General features: G+C 48.7%; 1 protein-coding gene across 1 annotated transcript in view; it reads right to left on the bottom strand.

Annotated features, from left to right (window-relative positions):
• TG (thyroglobulin) overlaps positions 1 to 15,733 on the bottom strand; it is a 237,536-nt gene that overhangs the window by 165,348 nt on the left and 56,455 nt on the right. Inside the window, exons 28-29 of the mRNA XM_010834775.1 lie at positions 10,468 to 10,659; positions 5,989 to 6,153 (exon numbers count right to left, since the gene is read on the bottom strand). Of these exons, the coding sequence (XP_010833077.1) occupies positions 5,989 to 6,153; positions 10,468 to 10,659 (357 nt within the window). The remainder of the gene's footprint in view (positions 1 to 5,988; positions 6,154 to 10,467; positions 10,660 to 15,733) is intronic.

Raw genomic sequence — 15,733 nt, 5'->3', positions numbered from 1 at the left:
TGAGAGTCCCTTGGACTGCAAGGAGATCCAACCAGTCCATTCTAAAGGAGATCAGTCCTGGGTGTTCTTTGGAAGGAATGATGCTAAAGCTGAAACTCCAGTACTTTGGCCACCTCATGCAAAGAGCTGACTCATTGGAAAAGACTCTGATGCTGGGAGGGATTGGGAGCAGGAGGAGAAGGGGACGACAGAGGATGAGATGGCTGGATGGCATCGCTGACTCGATGGATGTGAGTGTGAGTGAACTCCTGGAGTTGGTGATGGACAGGGAGGCCTGGTGTGCTGCAATTCATGGGGTCGCAAAGAGTCAGACATGACTGAGCGACTGAACTGAGACTCTGAGTGGATTCCTCTACTGAGACACATGTCAACCCAGGCACAAAGGTTATAGAGAAAGCTGGTGACAGGAAAGAGAAACCTCACAGCCAGTGAAAAGTGCCAATAAGATGGCTTCCAGGTGATTCATGGGTTGTTTGTTTGGAGATATATTTGTTTGTTCTGATCAGAAGTCTACCCTAAACTCCTCTGGAGTGAGAAAGGGTTGGTTGGCTTAACAGAAGAGGAGACACGTCCCTCAGCGCTCTCCCAAATGAGCCTACTCACAAAATTCTCCTTCCTCTGTTTTGCTACCTTTTACATCATCCGAGTAGGTGGGGGGTCTGGGAAATGGTTCTTGAGAATTTACTTTGAAAGTCTACAGTGATTCCTCACTTGGAAATGCCATACCTATTGTGTATTGATGTCTGGATGAAAATTCAATTTTAATACCCTGTTTCATACATACATAAAATTGTGCTATGGTGGTGTGCTTATAGTTGTGCTTATAGTCGCTAAGTTGTGTCCGACTCTTGCAACCCCATGGACTGTAGCCCTCCAGCCTCCTCTGTCCATGGGATTTCCCAGGCAAGAATACCGAGTGGGTTGCCATTTCCTTCTCCAGGGGATCTTCCCAACCCAGGGATCAAACCCGAGTCCCCTGCATTGGCAAGCAGTCTCCTGCATTGCAGGCAAACTCTTTACTGACTGAGCCACCAGGGAAGCCCAAAATTGTGCTACAGAACATTTAAAAAAAATAGTAAAGACATGATGCTAAGGGGGATTCTGTGTCCAGTGATCTGTCATCAGTCCATACGATGGGCAAATAGGAAGCCCACTACAGTTTAATAATGCCCCTATCGGTCACCCCAACTAGCCTGTGAGTCCCTTGAGAGCAGAAACCACTCTCCCCATCTCAGTGATCCAACTGCCTGGCTGGGCTCCTCACAGCCAGCTGCTTCTCAGGACGAGAGGCAGATGGGTGAGCTCAGCAACTCCCCTCCCACGCTGTCCTGCACCCCCCACTCAGCACAGCAGCGCACGCTCGACCCTCCACCTCTCCTGCACCTTTTGTTCCCTTTCCCCCACAGTCCTTCAAAATCTTGAAGGAGAACATGCTGGTAGCTGAGATTCATCACCCAATGACTGCAGTGCAGCAGCCCCAGAGAGACGGCCAGGCAGCAAAATTTTCTGTTACCAGACTCCTTAGTTTGCTGCTGTCATAGGAAGATCCCTCTGAGGCACTTTCTGCTTCCAGCCAAGGAGATGCAGGACCATCTCAGCAGACAGTGAGTGCCGCCCCTGACGACTCTGATCCCTGAAGCTGGAGTTGAAGCCCTAGCCATGGCAATTAATGCAAAGATAGCTTCTTGAAATGTGACATGTCACAGCTTTGAAGCTCACTCCCATGAGCAAAAGTGTGATACAACCTCACAGTTCTGCCCCAGGTGGCCTCGGTCTCACCAGACTGTCAAACACGGATCAACTGAGCTGATGGAAAATGCTTTGTAAAATGCAACACGGATACTGACGTGCTTGCTATTTGAATTTAGGGTGTTCCATTCACTAATGCTTTCTAAGTAAATGCTCATTTTGCATGAACCAAATCACCTGCCAAAGCAGGTCCTCAGCGTACCTGTGAGCTGACCGATGAGACTGGACGTCCGAACCGGACATCGGACATCCTGCAGAGCGCCTCTGTTGGATGTGCGGGTCGGGGACCAGGGACTTGGGGTTCAGAAAACTACACCTTAAACTTCAGCCTGTAGTGCATGTTAGCAATCCTCGTTCGATGGGAATTTTCTGGGAAGAATACTGGAGTGGGTAGCTATTTCTTCCTCCAGGGGATCTTCCTGAAACAGGGATCAAACCCCATTTTCCTGCGTCTGCTGCTTTGGCAGGAGGATTCTTTACCACTGAGCCACCTGGGAAGCCCTGCTTGATTGTATAAGATATTAAAAAGCACACCCCTATTTTGCAGATGAAAACCCTGAGGTTCTGGGTTGGGGGGTTAGATGATTTGAACAAGGTTATGGAACTGGTCAGGGAGGAGGAAGCAGGATTCAACTGCAACGTTTTCAATGCAAACCACTGCTCCAGCATCTCCAGTATCTACCCAGTGCCCATCTGGGCAGTACTCCAACGGCTTCACGTGCATTCTTCCTAGGATCCTCCCAACCTCCCCAAGCATCAGAAATCACCATAAAACTCATTTTATAATTAGAAAAACCAAGACACAGAGAGATCATACAATGAGTAAGCATTCACTTTGGGATTTTCCTCCCGAGGTCTGATTCCAGAGTCTGTATTTTAATGAGCATCTAGCCACTTGTTAAATGGAAGGAAGAGGTTGACCCTCAACCACCCCTGAGATGAATAGAGTTCCTCTTCATTGCCCCTACCCCTCTCATGTTCTCCCAATCCAGTCTATACTGTCTCCATCAGCTGTTCAGATATCTGGAATTCTCACTCCTCTTTCCTTTCATCAATATCTGCCATTAGGAACGGGTTTTTTTCAGCTATTCGCACTTTAGTAAGAATTTTAATCCCTATGTTTATCTTCTCAGGGGTTAATTGTACTTGAGGCTGACTTCCTATTGTGGAAAGGAAGGATCTGTGCCCTACAGTTCCCAACTGGAGGTGACCTCCAAATCACTCTGTGTACAAAGCAACCTTCAATCTGGAACATCACGAATATGACTGAGGCTGTCTGAAACTTGCAGCAAAGGGTTCCCTTCATAAAGCTCCGCCTGGACCCCAAGATATACACCCAGGGCCCCGGAAAAAAACTTCAGAAGTAATCACTCCGTCTCAGGGAGGCCAGACGAGGGCACAGTCTTCACTTCTTGGGCATGGACCAAGCACACGCTCTGTGTTAAGCAATTCACTCTGGATTTATTGCCCACGAATGGATCATATGTCTTTCTTCAAATGCTCGTTTTCACCCTGGGTTACCTCTCAGAATAACGGATCCCATATGTTTACTTTCCATCATAGAAATAAACCATTTTATTTCATTTACCACAAAAGAAATGAATCCTCATGGAATTCCACCAAATTCTGTAATATTGTTTTTCCAGGCTTTGGTAAGTAGGCATCCCACAGGTCCTGTGTGCACTCTCTGTGCCGGGTCTTATGTTCCATAGTGTGAATCCAGAAGTTCATAAGACACAGAGCTTATTATATACTATATAATAAGTCTAGTTCTTAAAATGTAACCAAAAATGACAGATTTTTTAATGATATCATGTAACATTAATAGTGCGTCAAATACGCTACTAAGTTCTACACGGGTATCATCTGAAAGTACAATATAAGGAAGCAGTTAAGAAAGTCACTTTGGAGGCCTTTGGAGGCAGAATGCCTGGTTTCAGGTCCCAACCCTTCTACTTACAAGCTTGGAGACCCTGGGAAGCCCATACTGGTTTGCCTCAGTGTCTACAGCTGTAAAATGGGAACAATGGGAACACTTTGCCTCCCCCAAAGCACCGTGTTAAGGATCCGTGAGTTAGAACAGGTCGAGACCTTGGAGCAGGGCCTGGCTCTTAGTAAGCATGATGGAAGACGTTTCTATGACTACTGTTATTGTCTACCCTCTCCTTTCATCTTCACAGCAACCCAGTGAGCGAGGAGCTGTCATTACCCCATTAGCAACCAGACCTGCAGACATGTACTGGCTAGCTCAAGCCCACATAGCTGGTGTCCAAAACCATAATTCAACACCACAGGGCAAACTCTCAGCTGGGCCAGGGAGGGCAGCTTCCAGACAAAGGCTCAGTTTCAGTGCATTGCCCACTGCCCTGCACTTCCTAAAAAACCAACACACGAATCATGCTCGAAGCTCCACAGAGGAGGAAGGGATAAGCTCTGTGGGTAGTCAGGGAGGGCTCTTGGAAGAGGTAACCTTAAGCTCACTGCCATTAGAGTCCAAGAGCTGCAGCACATTGAGAAGCAGAGCATGGAAACTTCTCCATGCTCTGCAAAAGGCAGGACCTGGTCTCTGCCAGCCCTTAGAGGACCACTTCCAGGGAATCTCATGGCTCTTTTGACAGGCCAGCCCCCTCCCTCCTCTTTCTGGCTGACACCAGTGTGTGCTTTCGCCCCCTCTACTCAGAGGGTGGACTGGAACCATGGGGTCCAGTTCTGACATTCAAGGGCTGGCAGATAAATACAGGAGAGAGGAGATAAGATGGAGCCAGGCTACCTTCGACCTCACACTGGATCTGAAGAGGTAAGTGAACAACTGGGCCCTTTAAACTCAATCTCTCAAGGTCAGAAGAGAACTTCCAGGTCACCTACTCAGAGCTCCTCAGACTTAGTGTATGTGGCATCATCAGACAGCCTGTTAGAGTGGATCCCTGGGGGTTTGGGGAGAGGCCTGAGAACACGTATCTCTCCTGATCCCCCAGTGATGCTGAGCCTGCCTGCTGGTCCTGACCACACTGAGGCACACTGGTGTGGTCCATCCTGACTCAGGACAGAGCGGTCTCAGCCCCTCCCAGGTAGACATCTGCAGGTGGAGGTTGCCCAGGGCCAGGGGAAGCAGAGACAGCTGACTGCCTGCTGGGGCTGCAGGTGCTAACGCTCCTCCCTGTAAAATGAGAGGTGGGGCATATGATATCAGGGTGACCTTTAGATCCAACAATTACACGCTTGAGGAAAAGGTTGGAAGAGCTTCTCAAAGACAGAAGACCAAGGAGCCAGCTCAAGGGTTATTTCCATCAGTTGAGCCCAGGTCAGGGGCCCTGCAGTTCCTCGTGCCACTCTTAACTAGGCTGGGAGGTGTGACGGTTACTGCCTGGAATTCCTTAACTGTCAGAGGGGGAGATATGCCCAGGGGGGCACTCATTTGGGAGACAGATTGCATTTTGGGCTCCAGTTCTTCCAGTTCCAGTTGGCCCCCTTGGATCCACACATTTTACACAGGACTCTACAGTCGCTCCCGCTAAAGAATGGAGTGTTTTCCCAGCCCTGACTTCAGGTCAGGCCAGTGTAATGAGGTCTTGGTGACAGTGTCAGACCCAAGTCTCAACCTTCAGTGGCCTGGCTTCTTTTCCCTGTTCTCTCCCTCTCCTGGGACTTCCCAGGTGGCACTAATGGTAAAGAACCCGCCTGCCAGTGCAGGAGACACAGGAGATGTGGGTTGGATCCCTGGGTTGGGAAGACCCCCAGGAGGAGGGCAGCCCGCTCCAGGATTCTTGCCTGGAGCATCCCATGGACAGAGGAGCCTGGTGGGCTACAGTCCATTCACAAAGAGTCAGACACGACTGAAGTCACTTAGCACGCACGCACGCTCCCATTTCTGCCCACAGGAGAATAAACTCATCTAGAAGGCAAGGCACTGAAGCAGGGCCAGGCCACCGCCATCAAGTCCAAACGACATCATCCAACTGCCAAGCGACCCCAGGATGTAAGCAAGCCTGTCCAAGGTCAGCACAGCCATCCCACTGAGCCTGCCTGAGCCAACCTGAGGCCCCAGAGCTGCACCACGCTTCTCACAGAGCACTGCTGAGATGCTCTCTGGTTGTTTTTTATGCAGCATTTTGGTACAAATTCTTTTCAGAAGGGTAAATTCCTCAGGGTACAGAGAGGGCTCCCAGCAGAGAAGCAGACCTTGCTGGTGAGCACAGATCACTGTGAAGGAATGCACCCGGGGTGAAGGCAGATACTTACCCCTTATCTCCTGTCCTCCCAGACGCAGCGTCGCCTGGCGGCTATCCTGGTCGTAGGTCACTCCGGGACAGGAAGCATTAGCCTGGGCTTCTGCAGGGTCCCTCCAGTCTCTGACATGGCACAGCAGGACATCGGGGGAGCTCAGCAACCCACAGAGGAGGGGACCTGCAGAGTTTCGAGATGGAGGAGAGATGGGTGTGATGGGGACCAAGCAGGGGCCCCTTGGAGATGCACGTCTGTGCCCTGAGAAGCTCGTAGGATGCAGGCAGGGAACCAGTCCTCAGGAATGGACACAGGAATTCAGGAGCCTGCTTTTGACTTGGCCCATCCTTCCCCGATCGTCCTGTGGTTGTCTTACCAGACAAGTCCAGAGAGGAGGGCCACCACTCCCTCCTCACGGGATCAGCAGCAGTGACACCTCTGATATGACCAGGGCTCCTAATGCCAGCGTCCTCTGTCTCCACTTCCCAGATTTTTGAGGCTTCAGGGAAATAAACAGTGGCCCCCACCACCACCATTTCTCATTCTCTCTGTGTCTCTCTCTCCCACACACACAATCAATCTTGAGAGCTCAGGATTATTTTTTTAAATTTATTTATTATTGTTATTATTCTGGCCGCACCATGCAGCGTGTGGGGTCTCAGTTTCCTGACCAGGCATTGACTCTACACAGCCAGCATTGGAAAGCAGAGTCTTAACCACTGGACCGGCAAGGAAGTCCAAGGAAGGAGTATTTAGAGTCAAAGTACTGCTGCTGCTGCTGCTAAGTCACTTCAGTCGTGTCCAACTCTGTGCGACCCCAAAGACGGCAGCCCACCAGGCTCCCCCGTCCCTGGGATTCTCCAGGCATGAACACCAGAGTGGGTTGCCATTTCCTTCTCCAGTGCATGAAAGTGAAAAGTGAAAGTGAAGTCGCTCAGTCATGTCTGACTGTTAGCGACCCCATGGACTGCAACCCACCAGGCTCTTCCATCCATGGGATTTTCCAGGCAAGAGTATTGGAAATAGTCCTGTCAAAGTACAGAACTATTAAAATCCAGGAGCTGTACACTCATGGCACAAGCCTTCCTGGTAGGAAATGAACTCCTCGTCTCTGGGTGGACGCAAGCCAAGGCTGAGCACCCATGTCCCTGGGATGCATAGAGAGGATCCATTACTAGATTTGGCAGTTGGAAAGCATTGGACCACTTTGTCTTGAATATATCTTCTAACTCTGAATCTTAAAAAAGCTGCCCCAATGTTACGACTTTATTTAGTAGCAGAAAGACCTACCTGTCCCCTAACTGAATTTGATAGTGATTTTAGTTAGATCAATAAAGGTAAATCAAATGTTGGGATGCCTGTGACATGTCAGCCACTATGGTCAATGTTTTAAGAATATTAATTCCCTTAATTTTTATTATTTTTTATCTTCTTCTCCAGATGAGGAAATTAAGCCTCATGTAAGTACATTGTTTAAGTTTATTGAGATTTAGAAATTAAGTAATTTATATACCAAATGAATTTATATACTATATACCAATTTATATAATTTATATACCATATACACCATTGCATGGTATATAATTTAAACCATACACACCATTACATGGTATACAATTTATACCATACATACCATTATTTGGTATATAATTTATATACCATATACCCATTTGGATACATAACCCTGTTAGGTAGTACAGTTGTTCAGATTCTCCTGGGGGAAAAAAAATGGAAATTCACCACTTCACATCTCCTATCCCCTCCATTATCCTAATTTATGTCCAAATGCAGATACACTTCAAACTTCTCTCACCAAAATAGATGACTCACCAATGTCCGGCTTATAAATTTGACATTTTGTTCTCTCCTGTCCCACTTTTAACTGAGTAGCTAAAAATCACCATCACCGTTACTATCAACAGCATCTCGGTGGTGAACGTTTACCTCAGAGACCCACTAACTCACTCGGTGGTTCTTAAACCGCTTAGACCATCATATCAAAGTCACAGAAAGGGCTTTGAAAATGCTTGTTCCTCAGCACCAACCACAGAGGTGCTGACTCGACAGTCTGTGGAGGTCAGTGGAGGTGGGCTGCTCTTGGGAACAAGCCCTTGTGAACAGCACCATCCGTGATGTTAGTGAACGCACAGCTGAATCCCAGAATCCCTGGGCTGGTGAGGCTGCTTCATCTCACAGATGGGGCAACAGAGGCCCGGAAAGGGAGGCTGGTTCGTCCCAGCTGGAGCACGGGGCAGCAGGGAAGCATAAGAGCCTGAGGAGAGCCCAGAGGAGCCTGAGCTCTGTGGCTGCCCGTGTCATAAACCTAGAACGAGAATCATGGACTTAAACAGGAGGCAGGCCGTGTCTTCCCTCCGCCTCTCAGAGCTGGGAAGAGAAACGCAGGCTGCTTTCTTCTTTAACTAGCATTCAGTGATCACTGTGGGTGTCTGAGAGGTGGGCGCCGGCTGGAGATTTGAAATCACTTTGCTGATCCTGCTTCCGTTACGATGCCAGGAGCCTCAGGCCCCACAAGTGTCACTGAACCCCACTTCCCAGTGGCTTCAGCTACTTGTCGAGGTACAAGGAGGCTCATGAATGTAGGTCTGGAAGTCTCATGAGTTGTCACTACTAATTCTCAGCGGAAACAAAGCCATTTCAGGGTGGGAGGTTGGCGGGGGTGGGAGTCTTGCTGGGGAGGAGGGGACAAGGGAGAAGGGAGACTCTTCCAGAAATTAAGTGCCTTCCAAGACGGCAGGAAGAGGATTCTGCTCCTGGTCACGAGCAGATCCAGCCAAAGCTTCACAAGTTAAAATTCCAGGTCTGCCCATCAGACAAGACTGGGAAACATATCTGCCTGCTGGTTGATGTGTGTCTTGAAGAAAAGCTTAACTTGCAGCATTTCGAGGTCACTGTTCAAACCCACATAATTCACAGATCAGGGTTACACTGGAGGGGAAGGCGCGTAAGCTGCTAGCCAGAAATGTCATGGAAAATAAAGGATTGTGTGGGCTTATGGCTCCATGGAACAAAATAATTATTCTGTATATGATCCTAAGGAAAATGAAATCAACATTTCCAACTTGAAAACCCCTATGGTCTGGTGAGTAATTGGACATCTGGGGAAATTGTGGTATCCTCAGAAAAAACATTTAGTTTAAAGAAGGCAAAAGTCATCCTGGATTTGAATTGCAGGGTTTCTAAATATAGGCTGATATAGAGACATATACAGACACACCTCATAGCTATTGCGGGTCTGGCTCCAGACCACCACAATAAAGTGAATATTGCAATAAAGTGAATGAATTTTTGGTTTCCCAGTGCATATAAAAGTTATGTTCACTTTGTTCTGTAGTTTACTAAGTGTGCAGTAACATTACATCTAAAAAAACAATGTGCGTACCTTACTTTAAAAGTACTTTAATATGCTAACCATCATCTGAGTATTCAGTGAGCTGTAATCTTTTCACAATAGTAACATCAAAGATCGCTGATCACAGATCACCATAACAAACATAATAATAATGAAAGAACCTGACATATTTCAAGAATTACCAAAATGTGACATAGAGACCCAAAGTGAGCAAAAGCTGCTAGAAAAATGGCACCGATAGATTAGCTTGATGCAGGTTTGCCATAAACCTTCCATTTGTAAAAAACACAGCATCTGCAAAAGCACAACTAAGAGAAGTACAATAAAACGAGGTGTGCCTGTGCACACGCATCTCTAAACACCGCATGTGTGCATGTGTGCTCAGTCGCTAAGTCATGTCTAGCTCTTTTGTGACCTCATGGACTGTAGCCCATGAGGCTTCTCTGTCCATGGGATTCTCCAGGAAAGAATACCGGAGTAGGTTGCCATTTCTTCCTCCAGAGGATCTTCCTGACTCAGGGATCAAACTCACATCTCTTGGGTCTCCCACACTGGCAGGCAGATTCTTTACCTGCCGAGCCACCTGGGAAGCCCTCTAAACACTACCCAGCCCGCAAAGCCTGGACTAAGTCTCTCCTCTTCTAGACAGCCCTCCCTGACCATCAAGTCCCCTTGGCATCTTCCTCCTTTGCAGTTAAGTCTCCCAAGGCCTCAGACACTCATGTCGCCTTCTGTATCAAGCCTGCTACACAGCAGAGCTCCACACACACTTGGATGTGTCATAACCTGGGTGACCAGGAGCAGCTGGTTTAAATTCTCTGAGCCTCAGTTTCTCAGTTTGTAAAAATGGCACTGGAAATACTTCCCCTGAAAACAGTAGCAAGGAGAAACGTGGTGTTGCCATGTGAAGTGGCCAACACAGTACGTGACCTGTTGGAAGGGTCACAATTGTCCCTCATTTTGTAAATATCACCTTCTAAATGACGGTGGTCCCCTCATGCCTGCTGCTCCCTACAGCATTCCCCGTGCTGTGCATACTGGCTTTGGCAACCCCATGCCTTCCTCAAATTTTACAGACCACAGGTCATGGAAGAGGGAGGAGGCTCTGGGCCTCACTGTCACCTTACCTCCTTGGACCTGCACAAGGATGAAGCCATCACAACAGGAATCATGATCACAGGCAAGAAGACAGAAGAGATGGACCTCGTCCAGACTGGCTCCTGAGGCTGAGAAGGTGACGGGGCTGTACATTCCAGAGAGTGCACTTTGGAAACCAGTTTGTTCAAATCTTTTTTGACCTGTGATGGTGAACTCTTGGCCTGGGAGAAAAGCAGAAAGATAAACTTTTTTGAGCTCTAAAAGGAATGCAGACTGTGCTGGTCAAACGACAGTGGACCCTCTGACCACAACAGGTACAGAGTTCGGTCCAGAGAGATGCCCTCTGTGTCATAAAACCCCTGGACCTCCCGTTGTGTGCAGAGCATGGAGACGTGGCCCCAAGACCCGGACAAATGCCCGCCACACCTTGGAGGGTCTGCAGGGCAGATGTGGAGAACGGGCATTTATTATGGTTTTATCATCAGTAAATATCTTTTGAGCTCTAACTGTATACACAAACACCAGACCACATGCTTTACCCAGACAACCTCATTTCACACTCAGTGCTCTTGAGTTCGGTTCGGCCTGCTCTGCCATCATGAGCATTTCTGTAACACAATGATTTGAACACGTGGTGCACAGGCAGGTTGGCTGCTGCGACACTGAGTCACACTGGTTGATCTGCAGTGTCCCCAGCATGTCCCTGCCCTGTGCCATCAAACCACAGGCCAATGCGGCACTTACACACGCAGCTAAAGAAAGCAAGCTGCAGACACACAGCGCCACGCGATACCCATCAGCCCACGGGCTTCTCTTGCCTCGGACAGGCCAGTGGCTCTGTCTTCGAAGTGACGACTGCAATTCTCCCTTCTTTGTGCATCTGGCCCTCGTTGCCACAGCTCAGCATCCTCAACCCTTCCCCTCTCCCTCCACCATCAAGCTACCCTGCCCTTCACATTTACGGGAGCATTTCTTTGTGATGGATTCAGGATGTCTTTTTTTTTTTTTTTTAAGTTTTGCTAACATTTTAAATAAGACTGCTATTGTTTTTGTCAGTCCTCTGGCTAGAAGTGGCATGGTTTGGGTTTCTTCTGTCCCTCAGTCTAGTTTTTCCATAAGCTCAGTTATTTTTAGAGCATCCTTTTGCAAATATGAGGGGTTTTAATCAGATATATATATATATATATACACACACACACACACATATATATTTCACTATAGCCAAAATGTCTGTTCTATTATTATATCCATTTTAGATTTGAGGAAAGAGAGCCTTAGCAAGTGAGCAGTCTGGCCTAGGTTTACACAGCTCATGGGTGGCAGAAAAAACACCAGAGCCTGTGCTTTAGGTCACCCTGACCTCCCAGTGGCCTAGCAGGTCAACAGGTCTTAACCAACTCACGCACCTAAAGCTGGGGGAGACCTTACAGCTTAGAGTGCAAGCTTCAGAATCAGACAGACCCAAGTGCAAATCTTCGCAGCACCCCAGACATGTGAGTTCTTAGGTCCTCAAAACCTCAGCTTTTCCTCCTGTAACCAGGCATGTAACCCTCGCAGATGATGCTGAGTGGATGAAAAGATAGACTGGACGTTAAAGGGCTGAGCCATGAACCTGGCCCTTAGCTGACACTCAGCAGATATATTACAGGTGTCCAAAAAAGCCAGCATCTTTTCCTCCAAGCCCTGGATCACTCAGCCCCTGCTGCCTGACTGCCCTCTAACTGTGCCAGGCCCATCCTGCACCAAAGCCCAGCTTAACTTAAAGAGCCCATGTCCCAGCTTTATTGGGTTAGAATTCACCTCTCACCCTCGATCTGTTACACTCTGTCTGTGCCTCTACTAAGGCTCTGCCATCCTTCACCCAGAGGTTAAGCCACTTGGGACAGCAGCTGCTCCCACACCAGCTGTGATTCCTGGACCCAGTCCTGCTGTCAGAAGCGGGAGTTGCCAGCCGTGTGTGACTCCTTGAATATCAATTCCAGTTCATCAGAGTCCTGTTGCAATAGCCACATTCCAAGTGCCCAGTGGCCACGTGGCTACCGGCTGTCATGTTGGACAGCAGAAACTTATGGAACATTTCCACGCCTGCACAGAATGCTGCCCGGACGGTAGGGCCACGTCTCAGCTCACAGGGCATCCTCCACACAGCTCTGCACAGAGGACCTCCTGCCCTGAAATGTGGACACGTGGGCGCCTCCTCATCCTTCGTTCGGACATCCCCCTTCTCTGAAGTTCCTTCACCGAGCACCCAAAGCAGTTTGTGTCCATTTTTCTTTTCCTTTTTAAATTGTCATAAACTACACATAATGAACGATTTACCATTTTAACCATTTTTAAGTGCACAGTTCAAAGGCAAAAAGGTACATGCACAGGATCTGCAGCATCACCACCATCTACTGCCAGAACGTTTTTCATCCTCCCAACTGAAACTCTGTCCCCATCAAATGCTATCTCTGCATCCCACTTCCCCCAGCCCCTAGTAATCACTGTCCCTCTCTCTTCTCCATGAATGTGTCTCTTCTAGGTACCTTACATCCATCTTTACCCCAATGTCCTATTTCATTTTCATCAAAGCACTTATCACCCTCTGAAGTGCTCTTGTTGTTAGATCAATTCCTCTATCAGCTGTGATTCTGATTTTGATCACTGCTGTATCCACAGCACCTGCTGAAGTGCATATCCTACCACGGGCACTGGTAGACACATATGGAGTCTGCCGTGCTGGGTTCACCCACACGGTGGCCGAGTCCTGAGCAATGGAGCAGGTCTGGGAGATCCTCCTGAGCTGGGGGAGGCGGGGCCTGAAGTCTTGGGTCCCCTGGATGGAGTGTGACCAGATGCTTCCTGTTTCTAGGCTTCCTCTGTGAAATAAGGGCTAAACAATCTCCAAGGAACCCTCAGGCCCTGACTCCCTTTGACTCTGCAAAAGCATGTGGCTCTTCCTCCATGGTCAAGAGCATGGACTTGGGCAGAGGATGGCCCCAAAGGACAAGCCAAATTGTACCATCTTCCAGGTGCCCTAAGCTCCAGCATGTGGATGGACATGCTGACTACCTACTGGGCACCACAGAATTTTCAAGAGACCTTCAGAAACCATGTCCTTTCTACCTCAGCGGTGGCACTGTATTCCCACTTTTACAGAAAGTAAAATAAAGAAGGCATTCCTGATTAAAGAACTAGTAAGTTGGGGGTGAATCTAAACTCAGATCAAATTTACCCCTACCTCCCTTCTCTTTCCATTACACCACGATCCAGAATGGCTGGGTCTGTGCGTTTTCTGCTTGAAAAAATAAAAAGCAAAACAAAACAAAAAAGGGCAGAAAACAGTTCTGTCCTTGATTTAGTTTGGCAGCAAAGAAGCTTCACAATTTCCCCTGCAATTTTCTTCCAAAGTATAAACTTTCAGGACATGAGGAGAAAAAAAATAACAAACACTTAAAAAGAAATACAAATGCATTTAAAAAAAAATGATAAAAGGCCAAAGTAGAGTTTTCAAGAACATTTTTGAGAGGGGTTACTTGTTTTATTTGGGTTTTCTTTTTCAGAAAATGATCTCTGTGCTCTGTCATTTTTCAAAACAGGTAGTAAAAATAATTGGAATAAACACTGGGGCAGAAATTCTAAAACCCTGGCCAGAGATCAGAGAAGACAGAGCCCTGCTGGACTCCATTCTCCCAGGGGAGCTCCCATTTAAGACAGGATGGAGGTATTAGGCTAAAGAAGGACCAGAGGCGAAAGGACACAGTCGCTTGTCCCTGCCGTGGACTGAGTCTGCTCTCGAGGTCAGCTGAGGCACTGGGCCCGGGCTGACCGATCCTCTGCAAATGCCAGCTGCTCACAGAGCAAGTCTGTGGCTGCTGGTGGCCAGGCTGTCTGCCCAGAGCCAAGGACCTAGGAGAGTGACATGCTTGCTACCTTCATTCCAACCCCCTAGCCCTCGCTCAGGCTCCCTGCCCTGTCTTCCTGTCCACAGCCATAGCCTCGGATCTTTGGGAAACCACTGGCAAGAGTGAAAAGGATCGTAGAAACCTCCACTTGCACTTGCTCTTCACCACATGCCTCACACTGTTTAAAAAGCATCGCATCATTCTGAAACACCCTCTTTCCCACCTCCCAACAACCTCGGTCCACCTGCAACTCCTTTTGACTAATGCAGGCACAGCAGCCGGTGATGCCAAGGAACCTGCCCAAGATCACAGAGCTGGCGGTAGCAGGGCCAGGGTCAACCCATCAGGTGGGCTCCAGCCCCTCACCCTTAACCGCGGGAAGCGAGGCCAGGGAGCCCTGACTAGCAAAGGTATCACAGCTCGCGGGCAGAGCCTAGTCATGGCCCGGTGGACAGGGTAGAAATATGCATGCCATAGGATTCTTAGGAGAAGCCCACCGCTCCTCCCACACGTGCTACAGTGACCAAGAAGTGTCGCCCTGTGTGAGGCCGCCCCCCTCTGTGAGGCCGCATGGGGGATTCAGACACACTTAGGTTTAAACACAGATCCCCGATTTCTAGCAATATGTATGACCTTGGGCCACTTTCTTAATCACTTTGAGCCCCAATTTCCTCATCTGTAAAACAGGGATTATGATACCGTTTTCACCTTTCTTCAAGAATCTCTGTGGGGGGAGGAATGAAAGGATGTTTGGGGAAGTGAGACATAAACTATAAATTATGAGATGCCCTTGCTACTCAAAACGCGGTCCATGAACCAGCAGCTTTGGCGCCCCTGAGAAGCTATTTGAAAGGCAGAATCTTGGCCTTACCTTGAGTTACTGAACAAGAATACTGGAGTGGGTTGACATTTCCTACGCCAGGGGATCTTCCCAACCCAGGGATCGAACCTGGGTCTCTTATGTCTCTCGCCTTGGCAGACAGGTTCTTTACAACTAGCGCTACCTGGGACGGCTCAGGGTACTGCGCATGCGCACTACATAGGGAGGCCGTCCTGAGTGCTAGGCATAGAAAGACAAGTGCGTGGAGGTCTGGACTGCTTGTGAGCTTCCAGGGAAAATAGAGAGGAAAGAGGGTGGGGTGGAGTTCCCTGAGAGGGAGGGGCACAGGGGTAGACTCAGCTGACTTTGCCTGCAGCTTTTGTGTCTGCTCCGCAACTCAGCCCCTCCCCTGCAGGAGGGCCTCCCCAGTCCCTTGGGGCTGGGGGCAGTGTGGCTCCCCTCTAAACTCACCCTGTGGGAAAGAAGCTCCAAACGCTGAACACGTGAAGCCAGTGGGCCACCCCGCCACCGCCACCCCCCGCCCCCCTTGCCAGCCATCCAGCTTATCAACCTACACTTTTTACAATA

Source organism: Bison bison, unplaced genomic scaffold (genome assembly GCF_000754665.1).
Source record: "Bison bison bison isolate TAMUID 2011002044 unplaced genomic scaffold, Bison_UMD1.0 scf7180017864036, whole genome shotgun sequence".
Taxonomy (NCBI): domain Eukaryota; kingdom Metazoa; phylum Chordata; class Mammalia; order Artiodactyla; family Bovidae; genus Bison; species Bison bison.
Note: the sequence above shows the minus strand (reverse complement) of the source record. Positions and strands in the feature narration are given on the sequence as shown.